Raw genomic sequence first — 27,001 nt, 5'->3', positions numbered from 1 at the left:
AGCGTTAACTAATTGTAACAGCCTATCTCAAGGGACGGTTTGGCTGTGGGACCAGTGGGAATATTTTGAGATTCTAAAGGGCAAGTTTATACCCTATTTTTGATCTTTTTAGAATCCGTTAAAATACTGCCTGTTTGATAATTATTAGATGCGTACTGAAAAATACTTCTATCCTGGAGGCCATGTTTGATTATAATCATTAGAAGTGTAATAAAAAAGGGATAATTATGTTTTAGGGTAAGATAGGCCACAAATTAACAAAAGGTTCGTATGACTCTTTAAATTAAGTCCAAGACTCAATGAAAATATGGAAATTGAGTTGAAGGATATTATCCTTCAGTATTTTCAAAAATGCCCTTTGTTGATTTTGAAAAAAAAATTAATATTTTTAAAAAATACTTTTATTTAATTTAATATTTTTTAAAAATATTTTTGATTTAATTTAATATTTTTTAAAAATACTTTTATGTAATTTAATATTTTTTAAAAATACTTTTATTTAATTTAATATTTTTTAAAAATACTTTTATTTAATTTAATATTTTTTAAAATATTTTTGATTTAATTTAATATTTTTAAAAAATACTTGTATGTAATTTAATATTTTTTAAAAATACTTTTATTTAATTTAATATTTTTTTAAAATAAATTTATTTAATTTAATATTTTAAAAAATTATTTAATTTAATATTTTTGAAAAAAAAATATTTAATTTAATATTTTTGAAAAAAAATTATTTAATTTAATATTTTTGAAAAAAAAATTAATTTAATATTTTTGAAAACCACTTTTATTTAATTTAGTATTTTTGAAAAAAAAAATTATTGAAAAAAAATTATTTAACTTAATTTTATGTGTTCTTAAAGGGTATATTTGTCTGTTACTATTTCATATCCTTCAACTCGATTTGAAGAGTTATATGGACCTTTTGTTAATTTTTGGACCAGTTGGGCCCAAAACACAATTCTCCCAATAAAAAATAGGGACAACTGTGTTTTCAATTCGGATTCATAATTAAGATAAGGTCCTCCAACCACCCATAATTGATGATAAGGATATGGGATAGTAATTGACAAAAATACCCACTTGACTCATTTTTGTCTTTATTCTACTACTTGCCATTATTTTTTCTTATTTAACCATTTTTTGATTTTTCATTATTTTTTTAAACTCTTTTATAAATAATTGAAAATTTAACATTATTTTTTAAAAAAAATTATAAAGAAACAAAAATTATATTAATGATTCAAAGACTATTTTGGAAAATACTTTCTAAAAAAATATTAATTTAAATAAATAAAAATTATCTTTTACATTTATTTTTATCTTTTACATTTTAGAAGTAAATAATTTAATTCACTATTTTAATTTTTTTATACTAAAAAGTATTTTAAAGTTTTTTTTACTATTATAAAATAAAAAGTTTAATTTTTTTTTCTTCTTCCTTCCTTATTTTAATAACTTTTTTAACATGACTTTTAGTAATAAGTTATATGAAATGTTACAAATTTATTTATTAAGGATTTTTTTTAATGATTTGAATTAATTGAAAATTTATTAAAATAAGAAAAAGAAAAAGAAATAAAGAGGATGGATGCAGAGTTTTTATTTTAAGTACTCAATTAAAATGTTTTCATATGACCTAATTTTAGAAGTGGATTATATCAATATATAATAGAGATTGAATTTTTCTCATATAAAAGGGTTGAATGGTATATTTACTTATTTTAAATGAAAACAAGTAACTAAAAATTATATAGATTATATTTGAGTTTGGTTTTAAAATATTTTTCTAGTTTTTATTTTTTATTTTTTTATTTTTAAAAATAATTTTTATTTTCTATATTGTCTCTTTTTGAAAATACGTTTAATTAAAAAATGAAAACTATTTTTAAAAATGAAAATTGAAAACCTTGTTTAGTATTATTTTTTTTATATGAAAAAAAAATTATTTATTCATTTATTGCGGTACAATTGTATTACACTAACTGTACAAGGAAAATGTACTAAGTGTACAAAGTCATACAAGGCTACCATTTGTAAAATATTATAATAGATTATGAGTCATTCCTTTATTTTTCTTATCACTCACAAATTGTGCATATATGTCATGCACTTTATTTAATTCCCACCTAGAAATTCCAATACTTTCTCCAGTAATTATATTTAGGGAAATTTTTTTTGGAAATATGGTTAAATACTCCTATGTGGACATGGACACATAGCTTAGGAGGGATATAAAATTTGTGTCATTGTACATGAATATTAAACTAACTGTATAAGGGAAATGTACTAATTGTACAAAGATGTACAAGATTACCCTTTGTGAATTATTTTAATCAATTTTAAACCACTTTTTTATTTTCCTTGTCACCCAAGGATTGTATGCTTATGTCATGCATTTTATTTAACTCTCACATGGAAATTCTAATATTTTCCCCAATAATGATATTTGGAGAAAAAAAATTGATCCTAAGTCATCCACCATTTTCTTAACCAAACCATTGAAAATATGATTAATACACATACATGAACATATAACTTATGAGAAATATGAAATTTGTGTCATTGTATAAGGGTATTACACTAACTGTACAAGGGAAATGTGCTAAGTGTACAAGGGTATACAAGGCTCCTAATAGGTTTTGTACAATTTTTAAATAACTCGAATTTGACTTAATTTTTAATACTCCTATCCTGGATGTCATGTTTGATTAGTTCGGATATAGCATAAAATAGGATGAGAGATGAAATAACTTATCATTTTCTATGTTAAACCAAACATGAAATAGAATAAGTGATAGAATATATTATCCACCCTCATTTTTTTTTACATTTCACATTGGATATGTTAATCTCATAGTAAAATATGGAATATATATATCTCAACGTATCAAAATTTTATTTTTTATTAATTTTTTATTTTTTATTATACTTATTTTACAAAATAATTTTTTTATTATAAATTAAATTTTTGTTAAAAAATGAAAACTAAAAAAATATTTATAAAATAAAATTAATAAATGATATATAAAAATTATTTTTATATATTAAATAACAAAATATAAAAAAAATTATAAAATTTAAATATTTTAATCATAAATATTGTTAAACATAACAAAAATTTTATTTTTTTAAATAGAAAATATTTGAAGGTGATATAATTTTTATTTTAAATATTAAAAATAATATATATTTCATATTATTTTTATTCATTTCACAAATTAAATATAAATATAATATAATATAACATTTGATATGCTACCTTAAAGTATCATATCCATAGAATATGTATATCCAAGGATATCATATCCAGTTGGAAATCATATCCTATCCAATGAGATATAATATTTTATTATTAAAATATCGTGATATTTTGACGATATAGTTTCGATGGACTTCGATACGATATATAAGAGATAAATATCTTTACTGATATTTCGTGATATTTTTGGGTCAAGCAAGGCGGGTCAACACGATCAAACTTCAAAATGCCTTGAATTTTCGATTGTTGGGATAGCCAAAAGGTTCTCCATGCATTGAACTAAACCATTAGGGCAAGTTTGCCCATTTTTATATAAGTTGCAACAAATATATATATATATACTCAAATTCATTATATAAACATAATATTAAAAAAAATGTTTTAAAGAATAAATTAATTATAATTAAATGAATATTTTTCATCTATTTGAATACCAAAAATATAAAAATTATCGTAATAATTTTCTTCATAGTGTTTTTAATATCATTAATATATTAATTAAATATTAAAAATTATGCATATATCATCATTTATTTTATATCATTTAATACAATTGAATTAAATAAATCATAATTTCATATTAAATATATTTTTAAATTAGACATATTATAATCAAATATCACAATATTATTATCAAATATGATAAATTATATTATACATACATCAATTTCTTGAACAAAACAACTTTAAAATATTTATTATACTTCTAATTTTATTTTTAAGAGTTTTTTTCTTACATTTTTATAATTTCTGATTAGTTTTAGGTTCAACGATATTTTGTGTCAAGATATTTGTCGATATATCTCCGATATCTCCGTAAAATGGAAGTACCGATATATCCGTGATTACTGATATTTTCATCCTTGATCCTAGAATATATATGTATCCTATCATATCATATCCTGTCAACCAAACGTAGTCAAGATGTATTTTAAAAAAATAGATATTTGACAAAATTAAAAAAAAAAAATGTTTATAGATTTTTCTGAAAAAACACTTAAAGTCCATTTTAGAGTGTCTTTGGCAATTATTCTTGAAAACGTTTATAGTATTTCTAATACTTAATTTTTTTTTACCTTTTAAGTATTAAAAATGTTAAAAACACTTTATAAAATCACCATCAAATGTATTTGAAGTACTTTTTAAAAATGTTTATAACCTTAAAAACACTTAAACACTTAAAAGTGTTTTTTTTAAGGTAAAAAATAGGTGTTTGAAAATATTTTGAAGAACACTTTTGAAAATTTAGAGCCTATTTGATAGTGATTTTAAGAAGCACTTTTAATATTTCTAATATTTAAAAAAATTTATTATTCAAGTATTAGAAATGTTAGAAATACTTTTTACAATCACTCCCAAATGCACTTAGAAAAACACTTGAAGTGTTTTTTAGAGAAGTCTTGGAGGTGTTTCTTTAGAAAAAACACTTCAAGATTTTTCATATATTCCTAAAATATCATTTATTGCTATCCTCCATTTCTCTTTCACTTTTCGCTTCCTTCTTACTCTCATTTTCCTCTTTCGAGTCAGTTTGGTAGTGATTATAGGAAGTGTTTTTAATATTTTTAATACTTAGAATTTTTTGTCATTCAAGTGTTAGAAATGCTATAAACATTTTTTAGAATAACTATCAAACACACTCTTCATTTTTCTTTCATAAAAATAATTTTTAACAATATAAAATGTTTATATATATTTTTTTATAATAACATTTTTTTCGTTTATTATAATATTTTCTTTTTGTAATAAATTTTCTTTTTAGTAATTTATTATTATTAAAAGCATTTTTGTACTTATGCAATATATTATCAAAAACACTATTAGAATCATTTTCTAGATTCTCATAAAAGCGTTTTTCACATAAGTGTTGTAAAAGAAAACACTTCTAGTAAAAACACTTCCATTAAAAGCAATGTCAAATGGGATCTAAATTTACTTGGTAGAAAATATTTTGAAATCATTACAAACCATTTTTTTTTTCTTTTCTACTCATTAGATGTAGATGCCTACCATATGTGACAAAGTAAAACTTCATTTCAATAAAATCCCAGTAATTGTTCGAGGGGATTTCATTACACAACAACTTCCACTCTTGGGTAGCAATATGGAAGGATGACAACCCTTTGTTTACATTATAACAACAAACACTTCCTTCCATGTAGGCCACCAGCTCAACCAATCGAGGCTGTTTTTTTGGCATTTTGGCTCTCGAGACTAGAAACCTATAAATTGAGAGCTTCACTTCATTTATGAGCAAGAGAAACCTGTATTTATTTGTCTACCTATTTTTTTTTGGCCTCAAAAGCTCTCATTATTTATTTAGTGCATTAAACATCCACTTGCATATTCCTTAGTGCACCATTGTTATTCATCCTAGCATTTGAGTTGTATTTGAGCCCTTATTGAGCTAGGTTGAGATATTTAAATTTTTTATTTCGGTGGTAGAAGCTTCAAGTGAGTAAAGACTTAAAGAAATTGTGTAAGAGCTCATTGAAGCCGAAATCGAAGTATAAAGCTGTTAGAAGTTTGGTTAAAGCTTCAAGTATAATGGAACATTTACTTGATTAGGAGTTTGAAGAGAGTGGACATAGGCCAGGGGTGTTGAACCACTATAAAATCTGAGTTTACTTCCTTTAACCTTATCTATTTATATTTGTGCTTCATTTGCTTGAATTTGTTGTGTTTGAAAAAAAAAATTAAAAACTCAATTCACTCATCCTCGTGGGTGTTTTCCTTATTAAGATTAGCCTTTATTTTCTTAACAACTTATCTACTTACAAAGAACCCATGATTTGTATCTTCTATGCAACTCCTAATGCACCTAAGTCATGTACAATGTAAGAGACATAGGTTGAATACTCAAAATCAATGTCAATATACCAAAGGGATAGTTAAGTTTAACTTTGTTACATCATGTCTTGCTTTTTAAAGTTCAATCCCAATAGTATGATTGTTGTTAATTGTTTCTAACCTCCTCATTTGTCACTGGTTCAACTTTGGAGGACTTATATTCATAGCTTTGTATCTTTGATTAATACAATGTCTGCTCTATTGTTACTCAAAATATTTTGTATCTTCCACTAATGTACCAAAGTATCATCGCCAAAATTTATAGAGATAAACTCTCTCCATTTTGACGTAGCATTTAGTTAAATATCTAGTGAGAGTTTTTAGGATTTAGGGTTTAAGGTTTTTACGGGGTTTAGGGTTTGAGGTTTGGGATCTTGGGATTTTGGGTTTAGGGTTTGGGGTTAGGGGTTTAAGGTTTAGGGTTTAGGGTTTAGGGTTCAGAGTTTAGGATTTGGGGTTTGGGGTTTTAGGGGTTAGGGTTTGGGGTTTGGGGTTTGGGGTTTGGGGCTTAGAGTTTAGGTTTAAGGTTTGGGATTTATGGTTTGGGGTTTGGGGTTTGAGATTTTAGGATTTAGGGTTTAGGGCCAGGGTTTAGGGTTTGGAGTTTAAGATTTAGGGTTTGGGGTTTGAGATTTTAGGATTTAGAGTTTAGGGTTTGAGGTTTGGGGTTTGGGGTTTAGGGTTTTAAGGTTTTAGAGTTTAGGGTTTTAAGGTTTTAGGGTATAGGGTTTTAGGGTTTAAGGTTTAGGGTTTAGTGTTTAGCATTTAGGGTTCAGGGTTACTGTTTAGGGTTTTAGGGTTTAAGGTTTAGGGTTTAGGGTTTGGGGTTTAGCATTTAGGGTTTAGGATTTTTAAGTTTATGGTTAGGGTTTGAAGTTTGGGGTTTAAGGTTTAAGTTGTGTTTAGTTGGTGGGATAAGATATGATATGATATGTTTATTTAGAATATGATTTCTAATGGGATATGATATCCTTGGATACATATGTCTTATGGATATGGTATTTTAAGGTATTTTATATCATTTTTATATTTATATTTAATTTTTAAAATGAATAAAAAAACATTATGAAATATATATCATTTTCAATATTTAAAATAAAAATTACATTACATTCAAATATTTTCTATTTGAAAAAAATGGATTTTTTTGTTATGTTTAACAATATTCATGATTGAAATATGTTATTTTTACAAATAAATTTATATATATATATATATATATATATATATATATATCATATATTAATATTATTTTATAAATATTTTTTAAGTTTTTATTTTTTAATCATAAATTTAATTTATAAAAAAATATTTTATAAAATGATTATATTAAAAAATAAAAAAAAAATTGATGAAAAATAAATTTTGATACATGAGATATGTGTATTTCATATCTTAGCATGAGATTAATATATTTCATGTAAAAATGATAAAAGAAAAAAAAAATGTGGATAATATATCTTACCACTTATCATATCTATCTTATTACCAACCAAATATGAAATATGATATAATATATGGACCTAAATAAGGATTTTTCATTTTATAAGAATGACCAAAAAAGTTATATATATATAAAAGAATTGTTCAAATTATTATTAAAAATTTTATATACTTTACATTAGTTATATAATCTATAATTATGTGTTAAATATAAAATTAGCATACTTACAATGTAAAATTAATATTCTTATAATTTCCATTTTGTTAGAATTTGAATAAGAAGCATACAAAAATTTTGTTTTATTTAATGGATGGTAACCTCATTTAACATGTTAGTATTCATCCTATTTCTTCCTACTATCCATTCCTAAAGACTTTTAATACTTTATTTAGATACCCATTTTTCAATTTCAATGAATAAATTGAGTATTGGAGATTTGGAAACTCTATTCAACAATCTTGGTTTAGGATTAAAAATTTGTATCTCAATGTTTGAGAACCTTTTAATGCATAATTTGTGCCTATTAAAAGGGGAAAAAGTATCATATTTAATAAGGCATGGTCAATTACTCTTTTTCATTTTGAAAACATTGAAATTTTGATATGAAAAGTTTAAATTAAATTTCCATACGAAATGAAATTAGTGATTCGTTCCCAATTGGTGTCTCAGCTGATTAATGTCCAGCTGGTGCTCTTTGATTGAGAGAGTAATCAACAAAATTTATAACCTATATCACCATGCATTAGGATAGCTTAGCTAATATAGCATAGTGGCTCTAGGATCGTTCACTGGGAAGGGTTTTCAACTCTTAACCGATAGCAATTCAAAGTAAATTGGTGCTTTTTCATTTCAAGGTTAGCTTAAGAATTAAAACACAAATTTTGGTTAAATGAGGTTTTGTTTAAAGCTAACTAAAAAGAAAGTAATGAAAATTACTTATGAAGAAAAACATTCCTTGGAGGTTTAGGTTCACAGGGGAGGTTCCTTATGCAAAAACAGAGCTCTGGTCATTTGGTTCATTTCCTCGCATTAGAGAATTAACATATAGTCAATTCTCTAACCGGTGCTGTACAGATGTCACCTTTAAATGGATTTCAGCTCTAATTCCCTCTCACTGATGCAACTTGCAATGGCTCGTGTCTCTCACCTAGCATTTACCATTCAAGGTGATCTTTAACTTTGGACTTCCCTTCTCAAGCTCGCAAAAGATAACTAATGGATGTCTCCTTGGAGTCCAAAAGCTTACCAAGTGTTGGCAATTCTAGAAAATCCTACCTCCAAGTCACTTCCCAAAAGCTCGCAAAAGGTAAACCAGTGCATCTCCATGAACGGGGATCACGTGCCTTACCAAGTGTTGGCTCAAGTGACTTGAGGGTGTTTTAAGTTAACTAAAAACATAGAAATCATTAAAGGATCACACTTTTTTTTCATTCATGGTTGAAACCACAAAGCTATAAATTTTTACACTTGGAACCTTTCCCGGCAACCTTAACTCCAAGGAACTAAAAGTCTAGCCATTCATTCTCTAAGGAAACTTCCTCAGAGCTTGTTTGGCTAGAAAGAAAACTAACAAGAAAACAATTATATGAAGGAAAAATAGAGCAAGTGCTCTGTGAAATATATTTCTTTCTTCCACTGATTACATAATAGATGATAGATTTGTAAAGAAAATTACAAACTATATATATGAGGTTATTCACCATTTTCCTTGCTTAAAGACTAAGGAATCCTATGATAGGTGGATTACAAGGAGAGTTTGGGGATTTAGACAACAAATATCTAAAGCAAAATATCCCAAAATATCTCAAAATGTCGGTCCATGAAGCTTCAGGAGAACACCGCAGCACTGTATACTAAGAGAAGAACTCTGCGGCTAAGCGTTATCAGAAGGTCCGGATATGTATATCCGGAGAAGTTGAAGCGTCCTCCTCTCCCATCCGGCTGTGAGATATTCGGATGTAAAATGTTGACGCAAGGAATTCCTCCCCGGGTGGACTGAGCTATGCCGCAAGGGGGACCGTCTGTGCGTGCAAGGTGTAGGGACCCATTCGGCTCAACTCCATCCAGATTCCCCAAGAAGACATGCGCCGCCATGCTATCCGGCACTCGTGAACATCACACTCCGGATGATGGCATATCCTATCCGAATCATTGACTACAGTGAGCAAGCCTTGTTACAGCCCACGTTCCGCCGCTCTCCAATGGTGTGTCCGGACGCCATGTCCGGACATCTTTTGCCATGGATTCCTAAAGAACTCTCCTCAATCTCTGATTGCTTTGGTGATCAAAAAGCTATCAAAACACCAAAACTTAACACAATTTGATTATAATTGATTACAAGGGTCCTTAATATGTTAATTGGGTTAAAATGTGATAACTACTACTCAAAAGTGTTTAAAAGAGTTAATTACAAGCTATGAAATAACACTTTTTGAGTAGTAATCAATTAGGCAAGCCGCTCTTAATAATATACTCAATGTGTATTAGGTTATCTATAATCGAGAACAAAAGCCACAAAATTCTCTCCTTTTTGTCTTTCCTTCAATTTCTTATTATTGAAAACAAAAATCAATTCTTTCAAACAAATAGTTTTGTTATATTAAAATCTTAAAATCTACAAAATAACAATATATATATATATATATAAACACACAAAATCATTAGATGTCTATCACCAAGTTTACAATTACAAAATCTAGTAACAATATAACACATTTTAGTATATGGAAATACAATTAAAGAACAATATATATTATACAAAGATGACGAAAGATCGTACCTGAATTAAAAGTAAGACATTATATAAAGATCCACAAAATGCATGTAACAAAGACAATGCAAGCAGATAAATTATAATCCAATTGTGAAATGGGAAAACCTATAAGTAAAAGTTATAAAATTGGATTAATAGAAAGACAAAGTATAACAACCCATAGAAATATTAGAAATATAAAAACATTAAACAAATGTATCATGCCTTGTGTTCGAGAGCCGATTCATCTCTTGATGAATGAATTGCATAGAAAATTTGAAGGCACACTTATATTTCATAAGAGCATGGTTCAAATTAAGTAGCTATAAATAAAACATTTGATATAGAGGAATCAAGACTTGTTAGTCTAACATTTGTGTTATATTGACAACAATAATAAGGAGCTTCATCTTCTCCATTATGCTGCCAATCACACCCTTTACTTTTTATAGGATTCAATCCCCATGTGCACTCTTCATCACCTATCTCATCCTTATTGTCCTTATTGTTTCGGCCTACACTTCCAAGAGCAATATGATTGATAAACCTTGGATTATATATAAGATATGAAGATTTAGAAAGACAAGACATCATGTATGTAGGAGACATCAATATTACATTTTAATTATTAATATAGCATTAAACGATTATTGGAATTTTTTCCCTTCATTTTCATTCAATAAATCAAAATTAATATTTATTAATAAACTAAATTTGAAGGTTCATGAAAATTAAAGAATTGATATTAGTTAAATAATGAAGAGAGAAAGGAAAAAGTAATGAAAATAAAATGAAGTAAAAAAATGGATTACAATTAATAGGAAACTTAAAAACTAAAGGGTGGTATGCAAATTATGAGGAGGCAACCGATCAGAGTTATGAGTAAATAAAAAAAATTAATATCTCATTTACATAAGTTTTCTTGTAAAAATAAATAAAAAAAAACCACATTGAAATTAAAAACTCTTATAGAAAATTTATTGACTTATATTATTTTGTTAAAAATTATTTTTAAAAATTATATTTTTAATTTGTTTTTAAAAACCACTATATATTTTATATTGTTATTTTTTGTTTTTAATTTGATTTTAAAAGTCATTATATTTTTTAAAATAGAAAATACCATTCAGATTAAATTAAATAATTTCATATCCAAGAAAAATATATTATATCAAATTATTTAATCAAAAACAAATAAATATAATTGAAAAATAAGTTTTTTTCTAAAAATATTTTTAAAAAAGATCAAAAGAAATCAAATCTCAATAGAAAACTTTTCATCATTTTGATAAATGTTATATCCAAATCTTATTTTTTTGTTTGCTTGTTGATTATGCAATTTAAAGGTTATGAATAAAAGGGATATAAGACATAATAATGGTTGAAGCATGTGTTAATTAAAGAAAAGAGGAAATAGTAATACACAAAAGAAGTTAATACAAATACCTCAATCGCTTTATGTTGATGTGCAAAAATCATGCTTTCCTTGTAGAGCAGACAACATCCTTCTAGAACTTGTTCCAGTGCAACTTCAGTATCAATTGAAGAAGTACTTATTGTTAGGAATTTGAGGTTAATCCAAACTATGGTAATCACCCTAGAGGGGGGGTAAATAGTGTGATGGTCTCTTTTTCATAAATGTAAACTATGCAAAAATAAGAGACAATTATATGCAAATATATAATAAACAAAATAAACACAATTGCATATAATTTAAAAGAGTTAGGGAAGAGAGAGTGCAAACACGAGAGTTTATAGTGGTTCGACACTTCCTTGCCTACGTCCACTCTCCTCAACCTCCTAACCGAGTGAGAGTTCCACTATCTTGAAGCTTCAACCAAGCTTCCAATCTCTTTACAATTGGATTATGGTTCCAATTCACCATCTTGGACTTTTGGCTCCAAGCACCCTTTACACTTCTTCAAGAGATATCCCTATCTTGAACAACCTCTCAAGTGATACCCCTCACTTGAGAAAATTCCTCACAAAGATATACAAATAATGATCTCTCAAAATCCTAGTAATAGAACTTTAGGCTCAAAGATACAAGAAAAACTAGGATTGAATGGTGCACTAAAGATATGCAAATTATGAAACAATGGTGCACTCAAAAAATACTCTTCCAAGGCTCAAATATAATCAAGAATGATTTGGGAAGGTTAAGCTTATGAAACAATGAATATTGGAGTCTTTTTATAGAAGAAAAAAGCCAAACTAGCCATTGGGGGTTTGACCGGTTGAGCTAGGGGTCGACCGGTTGATTAGCCGTTAGGAAAAGTGATCGTTGGGCCTCAATCGGACCTCAACCGGACCTCGACCGGTTGAGGTTCGACCTTGACCTGGAAGAGAAGGCCACTAGGAGAGAGAGAAACTTTTTGGCCTCCCTCAACAGGTCATCGACCGGACGAGCACAACCGATCGACCGGTTGAACCGGTTGAGCCATTTTTTTGGCTCAACACTCAACATTTTTCAACTTAAAACCTTTTAACACAAGTTTGAAAATCATTTAACACAAGGTTTTAGTTGAAAACATGAAATCATCCAATTCTTAAGATATTTAAAACAATATTACTCTTGGATGATTTTGGTGCATAAATAAAGAATGAAATGCATGAAAGTCCTAGTGCACCAACAACCTTACAAAGAGATCTTAAGAAGCTTTGGTCTTGAAAAACTCTTCTCTTTGAGGTGATCTTCTTCTTCATGATTTCTCCTTGGCTTGATTTGTCTTTGGATTGCCACTTTGGAAGTCGTCTTGCCTAATCACACTTGAAATATGATCATTAGTTCTAAACCTTGTTTTGTTATCATCAAAATCAAGATTAACCAAACCTTGGTTTCACACTTATCTTCATAGGTTCTACACCAAAACAGAATATAATTCAACCATTTGGTTCTTTTGATTTTTTTTTCTTTGAAAACAAACAAATAAATAAGCAATACAAAAATAATCCCAAAGTTTCTTTTTGTTTTTTTTTTCCTTCCATTTTCTCTACCAACCATTTAACTTAGTCGGACTACTTTCTTTGAAGACAAATGGGACATACAACATAACACTACAAATTTTGTCTTCTTTTCCTTTTCTTGAAGAAAAAAATTGATGATAAATATAAATATTAAATAGATTTTGTTGTATTTACTAAATAAATTTTACTTATTTTCTCAAAACACACTCAAATATAATTTAAAATACTTCAAATTTGTTATTAAAAAAAAACTAATTTGTAGGAAAGTTCCAAATGGACCTTAACCGTTCGTCATACTCTAGGATTTTTCTCTTACAAAAACCAAACTTCTCTTCATAAACATTGTAAATAAACCAGACTCTTCTCCATAAATATTGTAAATAAACCAGACTCCATGGTTGAGATTGATAAACATCTGATTGATGGATCATGGACGATGCTTCGTCGAACGAGATGGAGGATGGGGTACTTGAAAACCAATGGAAATACAATGTTTCAACATATGATGTTACCATCTATGTTAAGGCCTCATCGACTTCTGATGTTTAAGATTAGTAGACCTCTGATGTTTAAGATCATTAGTTTGCTTCATCAGCCTTTGACAATGTTTGAAATCATTCGAGTCTGTTGAGTTTAAATGAAAAAACAGACTCTTCCCTCATAGTTCCTTGAGGTAGTTTCAAGATGGAATATGAATATGAAATCCAAATCGTTACGAACATACATATTTCCATTACGTTAAGTTACATAAGTAATTAAATTCCTATTGAAATGGTTGAGCAAAAATTAGAGGCAAATGAAAATATTAAATTTTCAATTATATTGTGAGCAGTTTTAAGAGTATTTCCGTTTGTGAGGGCAGTTTCGATCCGAATATGAAATGAAAATCAAGTTAAGGATTAAATTTTCATTATTTTGAGTATTTCCAGTTATTTTTATAGGTTTGTGAGGACAATTTCAATCTGATTATGAAATCTGAATCAAGTTATCAACATTATAGATTTTCGTTACATTAAGTAAGTAAAACCTTAAACTAAAGTCCTAATGAAGCTATTGATGGAATAGAAATTGAAGATGAAAAGATTAAATTTCCATTTAAGTTGATTATTAATATTAATAAGAGTATTTTTGGACATAAAAATGTGAAAAACACTACATACTTTTATAGGTAGTATAGACATCACCTTACCTCAATCTGAAAAATTGTTCCTGATCCTTAATTGGTCCATAATAATTTGACGTCTAGTATTATAATCATAAACCATTTAAGTTTATATGATGAAAAAACATCATCCTTTTTTTTTTAATAAAAACTTAGTTAATATTATAAAAAAAATAATAAAAATGATTCAAACTATAAAATAAAATAAAAAAATTAAAACTAAAAAGTAGAATATAAAAATAAAATATTCATTTCATGCTATAAATTTGTCATTTTCTCAATATTTATCTTTTTTTTTACTTCTATATCTTCTTTACATCCTAACTTTTTTGGTTGATTTTTATTTTTAAGAAAAAAGATAATCTAAACTCTTAGGCTATATTTGATTCTTGAAAAGTACTAAGGAAATAAAAAAAAACATTGAAAAAAGTTATTTTCTCATGAGAATATTAAAAATAAATAAAATATAATTAAAATTAATTAAAAATTTATACATTTTTAAATTATTTATTTTATATATAAAAGAGGAAAAATAAGTTAAATAAATTTAAAATATCACATAAAATAATTTATTGATTTTAAATATATATATATATATATATTATTTATTTTCACTTTTTCGTTCTTTCCATTTTTTTCTTTCTATTTTCTTTTCTTCATATTTTCTCGGGAACCAAACATAACCTTAGAATTAAAAAATCTATTAAAATATAATATTAACTTAAAATGTGGTAATTCTTTACTCTTATAATCTTCTTATATCCTCACTTATCTTTTGTATTTTTTATGAGCTCATTGTCTTAATTTTATTTCTCTAAACAACTTTTAAAGCTTAATATTTATTTATTTTTTATTTCTTACTAAGCAGTTAATGTTATTTTTTTAATTATTTTATTTTAAAGGGAAATCGATATTTTATTTTTTTTCATTAGTTTTAATTTTTTATTTTAAATCTTATTTTTAATTAACTTTTGTTCAATTTTATGACGGAAAGCGATAAAAATAAAAAATAAAAAATGATGTATTTTAGAAATTTTTTAGTTTGCTTCAAAACGGTGTGTTTTGAGGGAGAGAGAGTGTAAAACGGTGCGTTTCGCTGAGGAGCAAACATCGTCTGCGCTGCATCCACCATTAAACCCTAAGGAAACCCAATTGAGCAAGGACTGAGAGAGATGATGGCAAGGAACCCTAACCGTTTGTTCTCCGCCGGAGCTTTGCTCGCGAGAAGGCTCTGTACTGCGGCTGTGGCGACAGAGACGGAGGAGGTGGCGGTGCAGGCGGCGAGCCGAAGTGTAAGACAACCGCCGCTCTATCGTCGGTTGTCAGCTTTGGGAGCCACCGGCGGGAGTGTGGCAGATACGTTAAACGAGTACATCAAGGAGGGAAAATTCATTGCAAAGCATGACCTCTCAAGTTGCATCAAGCAGCTGCGGAAGTACCGTCAGTTCCAGCATGCACTTGAGGTCGTCTCTATATGCATTTTCTCTAATTTGGTTGCCGAGGAAACGTGAGCAAATGAAATAATTGATAAATTTTGAATCTTCTTGTTTCTTTTATTTTCATTCCCTTTCTCGGTAATCAAACTGCTAACCCAAAAATGGCAAATTTCCAAGGTTTTCTTATCTTTTTCGTCATTCTTTTCCAAACAGAGGGTGATTGGCTTGGGAACATCTTGTTTGCATGTATCACAGTATTTATTGAATGATGATCGATTTGGATTGAAATTTGTGAAAAATTTTCTTACTTGGTTGCTAAATCTTTACATAAGTTGGACAATTTATATATACTGAAATTTAACACTATCATTGAATATTATTTGGTGTCTGAATATCATTGTGAATCAGGTTAGAATAAGAAAAATTTTCTGGGTAAACGAACGCCCTTAGTAGAATATATTTGATCTCTATATATGCCCGCATCTGTTCTTGTTACTGTTTGACATTTAACCATAACAGTGCTTCTGAGAAAGCATTGATCCCTTTCATGGTAAATGGAGAACCGATACGTATATAGTTTGTGATTTTCTGACTAAATTATACTTTATACAAGGGAAAGATAGAAATGAGACCTGTGTTGTGGGTACACATTGCTATAAGCATGGACTAAGATTATTTTGCCATTCTCGAATTCAAGTCATGTCAAAAACCCTCAGTGGTGAAGGGTGATAAAGAAAATTTTCCCGCAAATGATCACAACCTTCTATGTGTGATTATTTTTGTCCTTATTCTTTATGGAACATTTACATTCTTGATAATATTTCTATGTTAGCTCCTTTAACTCCCAGTGTCTTTGTTCACAGGAAATGAATCATTTTTGTAATCTTTCTTTCTTGTTTTGAATGACTGTTCTTGATCTTTTTCTCGATTTGATGCAGATAATGGATTGGATGGAGAATAGGAAGATTTTCTTCTCCTATGCTGACTATGCAGTACGCCTGGATCTTTTATCAAAAACCAAGGGGTTAGCCACAGCTGAGGAATACTTCAACAACCTCTCACCATCAGCAAAGAACCTATTAACTTATGGAACTCTTCTAAACTGCTATTGCAAAGAAAAGATGGAAGAGAAGGCATTGGCTCTCTTTGAGAAGATGGATGAATTGAACTTTGCTTCTACTTCTTTGACGTTTAACAATCTAATGTCCCTACATATGAGATTGGGCAAGCCAGAGATGGTTCCTCCCCTAGTAGATGAAATGAAGAAGAGGAGCATCTCTCCAGACACCTTTACTTATAATATCTTGATGCAGAGCTATGCACGTTTAAATGATATCGAGGGTGCAGAGAGAGTTTTAGAGGAGATTAAAAGGGAGAATGAAGACAAGCTCAGTTGGACAACTTATAGTAACCTTGCTGCAGTTTATGTCAATGCTAGGCTTTTTGAGAAAGCGGAGTTAGCTCTTAAAAAGCTAGAGGAAGAGATGGGCTTTCATGACCGTCTGGCTTACCATTTTCTTATTAGTCTTTATGCTGGCATTAATAATCTTAGTGAGGTTAATCGGGTATGGAATTCTTTGAAGTCAGCTTTTCCAAAAACTAATAATATGAGCTATTTCGTTATGTTTCAGGCTCTTGCTAACCTTAATGATGTGGATGGCTTAAAAATTTGTTTTGAGGAATGGAAGTCAAGTTGCTTCAGTTTTGATGTGAGGTTAGCAAATGTTGCCGTTAGGGCTTTCCTAGGATGGGATATGATCAAAGATGCTGAATCAATCCTTTATGAGGCTGTTAAGAGATCTTCAGGACCCTTTTATACTGCACTGGACATGTTCATGGCTCACCACTTGAAGGACCGTGAAATTGATACGGCTCTGAAATACATGGAAGCAGCTGCTTCTGAAGTTAAGAACAATGAATGGCAGCCAGCCCCAGAACGAGTACTGGCATTTCTGAAGTATTTTGAGGAAGAGAAAGATGTGGAGGGTGCTGAGAAGTTCTGCAAGATCTTAAAGAACATCAGTGGTCTTGATTCAAATGCCTACCAACTATTGCTTCAGACTTACATAGCTGCTGGCAGAACAGAACCCGAGATGCGGAAGAGGATGAAGGAGGATGATATTGAAGTGGACTCCAAGATTGAGGATTTGCTTCAAAGGGTTTGCCCTGAATAGATCAGAGACTGTAGGATAGTCCTCCAGAACAAGACAAAACGTTAAAACTTCTTTAATTCTTTCATTTAGTGAATCTGCAATCAGCACAGTTGATGGATGCAGCAACTCCTGGAGCTAGCTCTCACTTGAGTCATCACGTATGGGTTTCAAGAGTTGTATCTGAGCTTGGTTGTTGTGATAATGCTTTATATGGTGTGGAGCTGAACTGTGGCAATGGATCTGAACAGAATAGAATTTAGAGGGATTGCCGAAGTGCCTGGAGAATATTGTCAATTCATTGGCAGACTGGACCCTGCATTTCCTTAGGCTCAAGGTGTTGTTTATAATGTCTTCATTCTAAACCTAAGGAATGGTTTTGCGGTATTCTGCATTTTGAAGCGAAACTGGTGAGTGATTTTATGATTAACATTTTCATCTCTGGAAAGGATATGAAAGAACATGATTGAAAGTATTGGAACATGGTTGAAAATATTAGGACCTGGTTGGAAACATTTTCATAAAAGGTTCTGTAGTATGCTTTAAAATATTTTTTTAAAATAGGTTTTATTTATAATGCTTTCTTTTTAATTATTTTTCATATTTTAATAATTATTTTTTAAAATAATTCCTCACCTTGTTTCCAAAATAAGTTTTTTGACAAAAATTTATTATATATAAAAATCATTTAGGATCATGAACTTTTTCCAGGTCCAATGAGCTTTTTTATCATCATGTAGAATATTATCCTCACCTCTCGTTCAAACATAGTGTTCATAGTGGCTTAAAAATGCATTTATATAATTGAGAAGAATTCACTTCAAAGTGTTAAAATGTTTTTTCTCCTATTCGATGTAGGATATTGTTGGGCTCCCTCGTATGTGAGAGAGTGGTTACATATGCTTGGGGACCACATTGGTTGCATTGGACATGACAAAAAGGGACAATTTTTTTTTTTTTAAAAAAAAAGGGAAAAACAAAGAGAAGAGAAGAGAGAAAATCGCATCTCCCTACCCAAATTTCACCAACAAGTCGATTCACCTTCATTTGTGATCCGATCGAGTTGAAATTTGGAAGAGAGGTTTGAAACTCAAGTAGCTAAAATTTGAATGGTGGAGATCAGATTTTGAGCTCAGGAATTGATGTTACTGCCCGTGAACAGTAACAACGCTTTTGGTATACTTTCTCCAATTTTCTTTGTTTTGTCAAGAAAGATTGTATAATCCAAGGTTATATGTGTTCTTGATGGATTTGGCAGTCTTTGGAGATTATTCTAGAAAAGACAAGTGTGACTCATTATTGTTGATAGTGGAAGTTTGAATTGAATTAAGTTTTGTGGTTTTTCCCTTCGCATCAAGAGTTTTCTAAGTAAAAAATTTTGGTGTCTAATAAGTTTATTTATTTATTACTATTAATTGATATTGTCTATTTATTTTTGCACAAAGAAAGGGTAGAAAAATTCTGGTGCTTGTTGGAATACTGTGAATTCACCCTACCAGATATGACACTAGAAACCTAAAAGAATGAAGAAAGGAGTTACAAAGCTTTATCCATATCCTGGCAGACAGGGTAGGGAGAGAAGCTTAGTAAAGAAAGTAGCGTTTTCAAGTACCCCCAGCAATGACCATAAGGCTGTTGACAATGAAGTTAGATCCTAATGTTGTTTTCTTCTCATGATTTGGAGAACTCAGCAGAATGTATACTATAGGAAATTGTAAAAACCCAAAGATCAAAAGAGGCCAAATCCGATGAAAAAAGTGCAAACAAGAAAATTTTATTCTAGAATCATATCCTCCCTGAAGCTAAAATGAGGAGGCTAACAAAATCATTTAAAGCCTTTCCTATAGCAGCAATTTGCATGAGAATATGTATGTTGGAAAGAGAAAATTTTCTAATCAATACTGAAAAAAAAAATACATTAATCATATAGAATACCAGGCAGGGATGAAGCCAAACCTTTTGTCTGAACTCCTCATATAGAATACAAGTTGCTTGTGCTCTCTATAGCCCGTCCTGTTAATATTACTAGAGGGGGAGAACCAGTAGAGAAGGGACCCAATACACACAATACAAACAGTAACACAAGCATCCTCTGAATTAGGCAAAAAATTGGTGTGTGTGTGTTTTTTTTCATTTTTTTCTTTTGGCCGAGTTCCATGAATTCCTTGCATCCTCAGCCCACCAGGCGATAGAAGAAAGAAAAAGCGAATTGGGATTCTATTTATTTATCGCCCTTTTGGTTTGACAATCTGTGAGAAGACTTCACTACCATTCAAGTCATCTGATACCTCGTTCATGTCAGAATCATCACTTCCAAGACTCAGCATGTTTCGATGCATCCCCATGATATTATTGTGGTTGAATTCTTCAGGATTTTCACGCTCTGAAACTGCTTTTGCACCATCAGGGTTTTCCTGCAGCTGGAGAGCAAACTCAAGGTTCCACAAGATATCACCCATGGAGGGTCTGTCAAGCCCATGATCAGACAAGCACTTCTCAGCCGTGTCTGCAAACTTCTTCAAGCACTCTGGATTGATCGTTCCCTTGAGATGGGGATCGATGATATCTTCCAGAATTCCCTTTTTCTGGCAATGTAGAGCCCAGTCTGCAAGACTGACTTGTTCCTTTGGAAGGCTAGGATTGAGAGCGGGCCTTGCGCACAAGACCTCGAAGAGGACAACCCCAAATGAGTAGACATCAGATTTCTCAGTCAGTTGTTGCCTGCGGAAATATTCTGGATCCAGGTACCCGAAGCTGCCCTTCACCACTGTACTAACATGGTTCTGATTGATATCAGGACCTGTTTTCGAAAGCCCGAAATCCGAAACTTTGGCAACCCACTTCTCATCCACAAGAATGTTGGTAGTCTTGACATCCCTGTGAATGATGGTGTACTTCGCCCAGTGTGAAGGTAGTGAAGCCCCCTTGCAGCCCCAATACAAATCTCCAGCCTTTGTTTCCATGACAGATGAGGCTTGTTGCTCTTATAGAGATGCTCCCTCAAGGTTCCATGCGCCATGTAGTCATAGACCAAAGCCATTTCACCGTCCTCTTCACAGTAGCCTATCAGAGAGACCAAATGCCTGTGCCTCAGCTTTGAAAGCATCTCAATTTCGGTCTGGAACTCATTGACTCCTTGTTCTGATGATGGATTCGATCGTTTGATAGCCACTTTGGTCCCTCCATCGATGATACCCTTGTAAACTTTCCCGAATCCTCCAACTCCTATGACAAGGTTCTCATCGAAGTTCTTTGTAGCGTGCTTCATCTCCGGCAAGGAGAAGTGGCGACAGAGACTTGCTGCCATGGTTGAGACATGGCTACTAGCAGTGCTTCGGCCTGAAATCGTAGATTTGCTCGCCGTGGAATGGGAGTTCCCGTAAAGTGGCAGCCAGCTTGTCGTGCGGCTGTCCGTCCCTGGCTGTCTGTTCTTCCTTTGGTACAGAACTATGCATACTGCAGCTGCTAGGCCTGCTGCAGCTATTCCACCTGCAGATACACCGATGACTGAATTACTACTCTTGGTATTTGATGCAAAAGACCTTGCTGCCTCGGCCTTAACAAGCATGTCTGATGGCGTGGGGTTGGGTCCAGCCAAGCTTTTATTGGCGTTGCTGATCTTGAATACCTCGAGTCCATTCAGAAGCGAATCGTAGTATTCAGGCTTCACCGCGATGGACGGGTGAAGAGCCACCCAAAGCTCCTCATCGCCTGTGCCATCTGTAACATATACCGAGTAATCTTTGTAGGTGGGAACTGCCTTTGATCCTGTCCAGGCAATGACATCGGCTGATGCCATTGCAGTTTGATTGTTCACGTATATATCAAATACTCTCTGATTGATCTTATTCAGTATGAACTCACAGAAATGGAGCCTCACAAGGTAGGTGAAGTTCCCATCAACCTGGAACACCCATGTTAGATTGAAATTCTGGTTGAGTTTAGGATCTGGGCCCATTGATCTTGATGTTCTATACACATCAACTGGAGCTACATAATCTTCCATACCCTGATACTGGATTTTCAGCTTATCAGAAGCCTCAGAGGTGACCCCAAAAGCAGCACCATACAAGTATGGCGAATCATCATACCAAGTCCGGGTAAGACCCGAGTCATTACTCGCAGGAATGTACTGCCCACCAACATTTAATCTGAACATTGCCTGCAAATTGGCAGTCCCGACATCAAGAGATTGGTCTGAAAAACCCACCATTGATGCCTTGTCAAACAAATCTGGGATTGGAACCAGCTCGATTCCATTCACAAAAGCGTAAGATCCCTTATGCTGATCAGAAGGCTTGAAGGTGACATTGAGGATCTCGAAATCCATGGGAGCCAGAGAATATTCTCTGACAATGTAAGCCTGTGTAAGAGCTTGAGCTGTGATTGAAGCACTGAAATTGGTCATGAGCGTAACACCACCTGCAACAGCTGAGAAATAGGCATCTGCAGGATCTAGGGAGCTATAAGTTGATGGATAAAAATGGAGTCTAAGCCAGTAACGCTGATTGGTCTTAACCGAAAATTTATACGAAGACTCGGCTGAGAAAATCCTTGCAGACATGTACGGTACTGGAGAAGGAAGTGAAGGGTCTTGGGATTGGGCTGTGGCCGAAATCGATTCATCCGAAACAAGGTAAGCCGAATCTGATACCCATTTTCTTCCATCAGCGTCAGTACCACCACTGGCGGAGCCACAGCTGAGGATCAATGAATCTGCGCTCACCGCATTGTGAAAATTTAAAGCAAGAGACAAACAAAGAAGAGAAAGCAAAATGTGGGTGTTGTTGATGTGCATGGCTACGGAGGGAAGTGATGGGGGTTGGTGTTTGGCGTACAGGAAAACAGGGGAAACAGGGGAAACTTGGAGATCGAGTGCGAGAAAATGTTTCCCTGTACGCCCAGAAAGAAAAAAGACTTGTGGGTCTTTCTTGTGGTCTTATGGGTGTGAGCCTACGCCATCGCTGATCATCTACGGAGATTCATACATTCACAGATTTTACCTGGATAACCGGGACAGAAACAGGCAAAAGTAAATGAAAAAGACGGTGATTTTGTCGGATTTTCCTTTTTGTTTTTTTATTTTGGTTTTCCATTTTTCAGGCGATGATTGCTTTGGAGAATTGAAGGTAGTTGGGAATTAAGGAATGAGAGTGAGAATCGTGGAATTTGATGGTTTTGATTGGTTCTGAAACCTCTGGAGTCGCAGAAAATGCGGAACTGCAGGCTAGATTTAATATTTAGTGTCTCTGTTCTGAAAATTCTCCGTTCTGTTTGCTGGCTTTTCATTGGTTCTGAACTCCCGTTATAGTGTTATGTCGACACTCTTGCTGCTCCCTTTTGACAATATTTTCCAAATTGGTTTGTGAAAAACAAATTCTCCATATTTTTAGAACACGAACAACCCTTAGTAGTAATTTTAAAAAACTTTTTAAATATTTTTAATGTTTAAAAATTTTAATCATTTAAATATTAAAAATACTAAAAACGTTTTTTAGAATCACTTCAAAATGCACTCGAAATCTATTTAAAAATTCTTAAAAAGATATTATATACTTACCGGTTTTCTTCATATTTTCAATTATGACTGGAAATTATCTTTAAAAATAATAAAAAAAAATGCCTTAATTTTGTTTTAAAAAATAATATATTTTTAGAATAAACTTTTAAGTTTGATTTTCTAATGAAAGTTTTCCAAACATGTTTTCTAAATTAGAAATGTACCTTAAAAACTATTTTTGATGGTATCATGATCATGACTTTTGTTTATTTGATGAAGTGGTTGATTGATTTATGTACATTTAGGATTTTGGAAATTATAGCCAATGTCTTATTGTGACTTTAAAGGCTTCCTTTGGATGACAAAGGGAACAAGAAAGAAAAATTTAAATTCTATTGGTTTTTTTAAAGAAATAGAAAATGAAAAAAAAAAAAAAAAAACCTTTTAATATATTTATTTTCTATTTAAAAATAAAATAAAAAATAGTAATAAATTTTATATAAAAGTAGAGCATCTTAAATAAAAAGTATAAATTTATCTTATATTTTTAAAATCACTTTTAAAATTCAAAATAGTAAAAAGTTTTTTACACCTCAATTTTTTTTCTATCACTTTGAGTTCAAAGGAGTCCTAATGGTTTTAAAATGCATTTACAAAGTTAAAAGAAGTTCATATTTATATAACGTTAGAAACTTTCTCTCATATTCGATGTGAGATATTACAAATACCCTCATATAGACATGACATCCTTGTTGTGTTCCATGAGATTACAAGGTCAAATAGACAAACACTCTTCATAGGACCAAACAAACTCTTACACTGAGGTCGGGGATCAACTTTGATACTATTTGGAACTACTCACATCCAACCATGTAAATATTGTTCACTTTGAGCCTAAAAGGGTTCTTATGACTTTAAAATGTGTTTACAAAATTAAGAGAAGCTCATACTTATATAGTATAAAAAACTTTTTCTCTGACCCAAATATGGGGGACGTTTGTTTATTTAACCTTACAATTCCATAAGACACAATGAGGACATTGTGTCTATATGAGGAATGTTTCTGATGTCCCATGTCGGATAAGAAAGAGTTATTTGAATTATATAAGTATGAGAAAGTTATTTAAATTATATAAGTATGAGTTATTCTTAATTATATACATGTATTTTAAAACTGTGAGGACCTCTTGGGATCAAAGTGAACAATATTCATGAGCGAGTAGTTATCTTTATTTTATATAAAAATTAATTATACTTTTATTTAATATATATATATATATATCCCTATTCCTAATTGATACTTTTTTATTCATTTTATTTTTACATACCTTTTCTTTGTTTTATAACTTACTTTCCATAAAAGTGTTATTCCTTAATAAAGTTCATTATTATTGAAGGAACTAGGCAACACCCTACCTTATGGCAAAACAGGTGTGACAGAATCATTGGCATATATGCCTAAACCAAGATTCATACCACCTTATTAAAGGGGAAATGGGCATACAAAGCAACTATTCCTGGGAATATAGAATGTGTCCATTAGGACAAGTGCAACAAATATAACCCTATTTGAGGCGTAGTGCACACACTTCATAAAATTGACTTCCAACTTTATGTAGACTTTAAAGGGCATAACATTACATTTTTCCAAGGAACTCTCCCTCGTCGACGTGTGGGGCAAAAGACTAGTTATAGAGTGGAAGTTGTAAATTCATCCAAATCCAAACCTTGCTCAAGGGCGTCCATAAATGACCATTATTTAATACCGAAGACAATAAACAAGTGTTTATGGCAAAAAATATAATTATCTTACGAGACAAATCTAATAATGCGTTTGACAATATTTTTTTATTTGAAACATTTTTATAGAAAAGTTTGAAGTGTTTTTAGGAGAATAAGTGATTTTGAATTTTGTAAAAGTATTTTTTAAATTTTATTAAGTAGACAATTTTTTTTTAAGATACTTTTTATGCTAGAAGTTCATAAATTTCAACTCATTAGTCATTTTGATACAATCAAATAAAAAATCCGAAGGTGCCATATCTTAGATCATGTGATTGAATAAATCCTCCTTTATCCATTGTCACTGAGGCTCCTTCTCCTTCTTTTTCTTCAAAATCTTATTCATATTTTTTATTGAGAAATCTTTTATTAATAAAATAAGATATATTTTGTATTGTATCTAAGAAATTTATTAATTTGAGTTAGAAGAAGCAATGTCACTTGATCATTATTAAAAGAGTGTAATTTTTTATTTTTATTTTTGCCTGTGAGGATTCTATTAAGGTGCCCTCTAATAAGTTATAATCATTTTCAACAAGTCTATAAAAAGTGATCCTATTTTTTTTCATCAAGTCCCTGACCAAAGGTCTTGAGTGTTAGATGCTACAAAACTACTTAAAGGATAAAGAAACATTATTAATTTCTTCCTACTAGTTCTAAGTGTGAAGTGCACTTTTTGAAAGTATTGTCAATCGAATTTAAATTCATTTATCATTTGTGAAAATTTTAAAGAACAATTCATAAAACTTTAATTCTTTTACCATAGTATAGGTATATATATATATATATATATATGTTTTAATTTCTATTTATTAGTTTTCTTATTAGAAGAGCCGCAAGTGAAATGATTTGTTTTTAGGTATTGGAGGAAACTTTGATATTAATGCCTATAAATGACAATGATATCGTTTTTTCAGGTACTCACCTCTAATGAGAAGAGTTTGAGATAAAAATAAATGAATTTAGAATGAGTTTGAAAAGTTCTTAAAAATTTGGGATGAGTTTGAGTATGATTTTGTCCCGTTATTATATATAATTTTAAATAAAAATCAGTTTTAGTTTTTTTTTTTTTCATTTTTCAACTTTTTCAACATAAATAAAATATTGCTTTTCATCAAAATGAATTATAAACATTTCTAATATTTCTTTATTTATAAATCATATTTATTTTTAATTAAATTTTAAAAATAAAAATTGAAAAAATTAAATTCCTTTCCCTACCCTTTTTTTTTTTTTTGGGGTAAGGATGAAAATAAATATAAATAAACAGAGAAGGGGTTGGGATGAAGGTGACTTGTCCTGAACCCTCCCTCGCTTTGTTGCCATCCCTATAATGGCAACTTAGCTCAAACTCAATGAAAGATTTCCAATCATAATAATTATTGAGATCAATTTCAATTTTAAAATTTGTGTGTCATTTTTCTATTCGTAAAATTTTGTTAAAATTATGTTAAGAATATTTATCTTGGTAGTAATGTCTTGAATAAACTTAATCATAGTTATATGAAAATTATTCTGATTTTTTATTAAATCGATTATCAACATATGATATTATGTCATATTAATAATATTATTTTTTTGTTCAGAAATAAGTTAATCAAAACATGGTTGAATTTTTAAAAATAGGATGGGCTAACCAGTGTACCAAAATCATGCAATTGGACCAATAGGCAGCCCTGCACCAATAGCATAC

The 27,001-nt window shown here is 30.6% G+C and overlaps 2 protein-coding genes across 4 annotated transcripts; one reads left to right on the top strand and one right to left on the bottom strand.

The window, feature by feature from the left end:
- Nucleotides 1–15,533: 15,533 nt before the first annotated feature.
- On the top strand, nt 15,534–19,379 carry LOC117918616 (pentatricopeptide repeat-containing protein At1g02370, mitochondrial-like). 3 transcript variants are annotated; one of them, XR_004651896.1, is made up of 3 exons: nt 15,534–15,903; nt 16,815–18,436; nt 18,885–19,379. XR_004651896.1 is itself a non-coding variant. In XM_034835390.1 (2 exons), exons 1-2 carry the CDS (start codon nt 15,613–15,615, stop codon nt 18,048–18,050), a joined length of 1,527 nt encoding a protein of 508 aa, XP_034691281.1. In that variant the 5' UTR covers nt 15,534–15,612; the 3' UTR covers nt 18,051–18,501. The 3 variants fall into 3 exon arrangements, 1 of the variants encoding a protein (XP_034691281.1); XR_004651897.1 differs by having other exon boundaries at nt 15,860–15,947; XM_034835390.1 differs by lacking the exon at nt 18,885–19,379 and having other exon boundaries at nt 16,815–18,501.
- A 396-nt stretch (nt 19,380–19,775) lies between these two features.
- LOC117918615 (receptor-like protein kinase ANXUR1) lies at nt 19,776–23,293 on the bottom strand. Its single transcript, XM_034835389.1, is given in 2 exon segments — nt 19,776–20,925; nt 20,928–23,293. Coding segments are annotated over 2 exon segments (2,571 nt in total). The 5' UTR covers nt 22,825–23,293; the 3' UTR covers nt 19,776–20,251.
- Between the last annotated feature and the right edge of the window lie 3,708 nt (nt 23,294–27,001).

Source organism: Vitis riparia, chromosome 7, assembly GCF_004353265.1.
Source record: "Vitis riparia cultivar Riparia Gloire de Montpellier isolate 1030 chromosome 7, EGFV_Vit.rip_1.0, whole genome shotgun sequence".
Classification (NCBI taxonomy): domain Eukaryota; kingdom Viridiplantae; phylum Streptophyta; class Magnoliopsida; order Vitales; family Vitaceae; genus Vitis; species Vitis riparia.
Note: the sequence above shows the minus strand (reverse complement) of the source record. Positions and strands in the feature narration are given on the sequence as shown.

Coding starts and splice junctions, on each gene's coding strand:
- LOC117918616 (XM_034835390.1), top strand. CDS start 15,613: ATGATGGCAAGGAACCCTAACCGTTTGTTCTCCGCCGGAGCTTTGCTC. Junction 15,904..16,814: donor AGTTCCAGCATGCACTTGAG/GTCGTCTCTATA, acceptor GATTTGATGCAG/ATAATGGATTGGATGGAGAA.